A 3,242-nucleotide genomic window follows, 5' to 3' on the forward strand; every position below is an offset into this window, starting at 1 on the left:
GATGATGATATTAAAGCTTCACTTCAGCATAGAATAAGTACAAGGCTTAAAAAATAAGTATGGTGGGTGATTTGCTCCACTAAACCCCACAAGTTAGTGCCCCAACAAGGCCACAGTCCAGTGTTTGAAACAGGTTAAAGATAAGATAATTGATTAATTAATTTATTTGTTAATTTTTTTCTTTCAATCTCTTTCATTCATTATTGACTTCAATATTGATTTTTCAGGTCACCCGAACATTGACCAATGAAACCGCCCGACATAAGCTTCTACTCCGCAGGAAGAGTTCCCTGGCTCGACGCCAGAGGCCTTCACGTGCAAAAAAACGACCAGACAGTGAGAGTGATTCTGGTCAGTTACATTTTCACTTCTCTCTCTCTCTCTCTCTTTCTCTCTTTTTGTTTTTTAATTTCAAAATGAATGTATTTGCTTCCACAACATAAAAGTAAGCAAGATATAATACTGATTTACTTTAAACCTTTTGATAACGACCCGGTTTGAACCACCTCTGGTTCTGTAATACAAATGTCTTGTTTTCAAAAGTTCTGAATTAAAATCTTCCACCAAACCATAGTCACAATTTATGTTCCTAACACTAGCTGAATGATAACTAAGTTATTTTATTAAATTCTTTGTTATATTTAAAATTAATTGAAAGAAACACAGAGTATCTCAACAGAAATATATGGTAACAGAATGGTTAAAGAGTGCACTGGGTGCTCTGTATGTGGCATTAGCACTGGTGCTTTGTATGTGGCACCAAGTAAATTGCAAGACAAAAAGCTCTCAGCTGGGAGATGGAGAAGTACTGAAGGTGGTGTCTTTGTGCAGGTTGGGAGATTAACGCTTTAGCATTTAACCCTTTTGATATCAACCTGTCTGAAACCACCTCTGGCTCTGTAGTACAAATGTCTTGTTTTCAAAAGTTTTGAATTAAAATCTTCCACCAAATCTTAGTCACAATTTATGTTCCTAACTCTAGCTGAATGAAAACTAAGTTATTTTACTAAATTCTTTGTTATATTTAGCATTAATTGAAAATAATACAGAGCATCTCAACAGAAATATGGTAACGAAAGGGTTAAGGATGAAAGCCCAAAGTATGGTGAACTAATTATCTAAGCTGCGATACTTTAATAAATGTATTAATGAATAAAGTGAAGGCAAATGGCCTTGGGGTTATGGTGTTGTACTCACAATTGTTACATTGTGAGTTCAATTCCCAGGCTGGGTGGCACGTTGTGTTTTTCAGCAAAACACTTCATTTTATGTTGCTCAAGTCCACACAGATATAAATTGGATTACTCTGCAATGATATCGCTTTCCGACCTGGGGAAATGTTAGCCTGCTTGCCTTATCCGGTGGGGTGGTATCATTCAAAAAGCTTAAACAATGCAAAGCACATTGTGACTAATGATGTATAGCAACCAATAATCTGGTTGATCACAGGATTAGGAAATGAAATAATAAATAAGAAGCAATGTCAAAAAAGACTTGTCTGTTCACCTCATGGCCTCAATGGACAAAATGGAAAGGTGATAACAAATGAAGGAGAATGTATAAATGAAAAATACATAACTTGAGATTGAAACTGGTAAGTGACATTTTATTCTCTGCTATAAAATACAACGATTGCCAAACATGAAATAAAATAACATAACAGGCTACAACACAGATGTGTGAGAGAACTTCACAGTTAGGCTGGACTGTTGATCTTGTAGACATAGTTGACGTTCTGTTGGTGGTGTGGAGGTGCCATGGCCCAGTGAATAGGGCATCGGACTCGCAGTTGTAGGATCGTGGTTTTGATTCCCAGACTGGGCGTTGTGTTTATTGAGCCAGTCTCTGCAAGGGATATATATAACTATATATATGTATATATGTGTATATATGTGCGCACACACACACACACACACACACACACATACATCATCATCATCATTTATTTAGTGTCCGTTGACCATGCTGGCATGGCTTGGACAGTTTGACATGGGCTGGCAAGTTGGAAGGCTTCACCAGACTCCAGTCTGATTTGGCACAGGTTTCAACAGCTGGATGCCCTTCCTAATGCCAACAACTCTGAGACTGCAATGGGTGCTTTTACGTGCCACCAGAATGGGTGCAATTTGTGTGACACCAGTATCTGCCATGACTGCGATTTTGCTCGGCTTGATGGGTCTTCTTCTCAAGCATTACATAATACCAAAGGTCTCAGTCATTGCCTCTGTGAGGCCCAACACTCGAAAGGAGCTTTTCACGTGCCACTGGCATCAGCCACTTTTCTTCTGTAAGTCCCACCATGCAAAAGGTGCTTTTTATGTGCCACTGGCACAGGTGCCAATTATGTGACACCAGCATCAGCCACGACTATGATTTCACATGGCTTGACATGTCTTCTCAAGCCATAATTCAATGTCCAGTTTTCCATGCTTGCATGAGTCAAGTGTACTTCATGGAGACAGATTTTCTACAGTTGGATGCCTTTCCTGTCACCAACAGTCATCTGTTTCCCATTAGATAATATTTCCCCATTCACAAGGCTCTAGGTGCCATGAAGTGGGATTAAACCAGAAACCATGTGGTCGGAAAGCAAACTTCAAATATATAGTTATATACATCACATGATCAACCAGGCTCTCAGATGAAGTTAAACATCACTGGTCACAATGCGGTTTGCTTTGCTTTACTTTTTGAATGACGCCACCCCACTGGCTGGGCAAGCAGGTTAACATCTGTGCCTATAACATGTACATACAGAGAAAAAGGAGAATCATTTGTCTGATAGAAATAGTTGGTGTGAAAAACAGAAGAGGAAAATACATGAAAGTTGTGGTTTATTGTGTAGGAAATTTAATTTGTCATTGTGAAACTTTCCCGTTAGTTATTTCGATCTCTTCCTCAAGGAAAGAAGAAAAAGAAAAATGTTGTTATGTAAAGTCATTTTACTAATATTTTGTAATCCAGTCCTTGATCTGGTTTAGATCAGACAGGTTGAGATGGTTGCTGGACATGTTATATTGATTTCTGTCTCGCTTATGCGTAAGACTACTACTATTACTACTACTTCTGCTGCTACTACTACTACTACTACTACTACCACTACCACTACTACAATCACCACCACCACTACTACTACTACTACTACCCCTTCCTCCTCTTTCTCCTCCTCCTCCTACTACAATGAATACTACTACAACCACCACCACCACCATTCCTCCTCCTCCTCCTCCTCCTCCTCCTCC

General features: G+C 39.1%; 1 protein-coding gene across 1 annotated transcript in view; it reads left to right on the forward strand.

Moving 5' to 3' along the window:
* The window catches only part of LOC106873093 (myb-like protein A), a 163,354-nt gene that overhangs the window by 111,940 nt on the left and 48,172 nt on the right, over positions 1-3,242 (forward strand). The window contains exon 4 of the mRNA XM_052968416.1: positions 228-351. Within this exon, the coding sequence (XP_052824376.1) occupies positions 228-351 (124 nt within the window). The remainder of the gene's footprint in view (positions 1-227; positions 352-3,242) is intronic.

Source organism: Octopus bimaculoides, chromosome 6 (assembly GCF_001194135.2).
Source record: "Octopus bimaculoides isolate UCB-OBI-ISO-001 chromosome 6, ASM119413v2, whole genome shotgun sequence".
NCBI classification, from domain to species: Eukaryota; Metazoa; Mollusca; class Cephalopoda; order Octopoda; family Octopodidae; genus Octopus; species Octopus bimaculoides.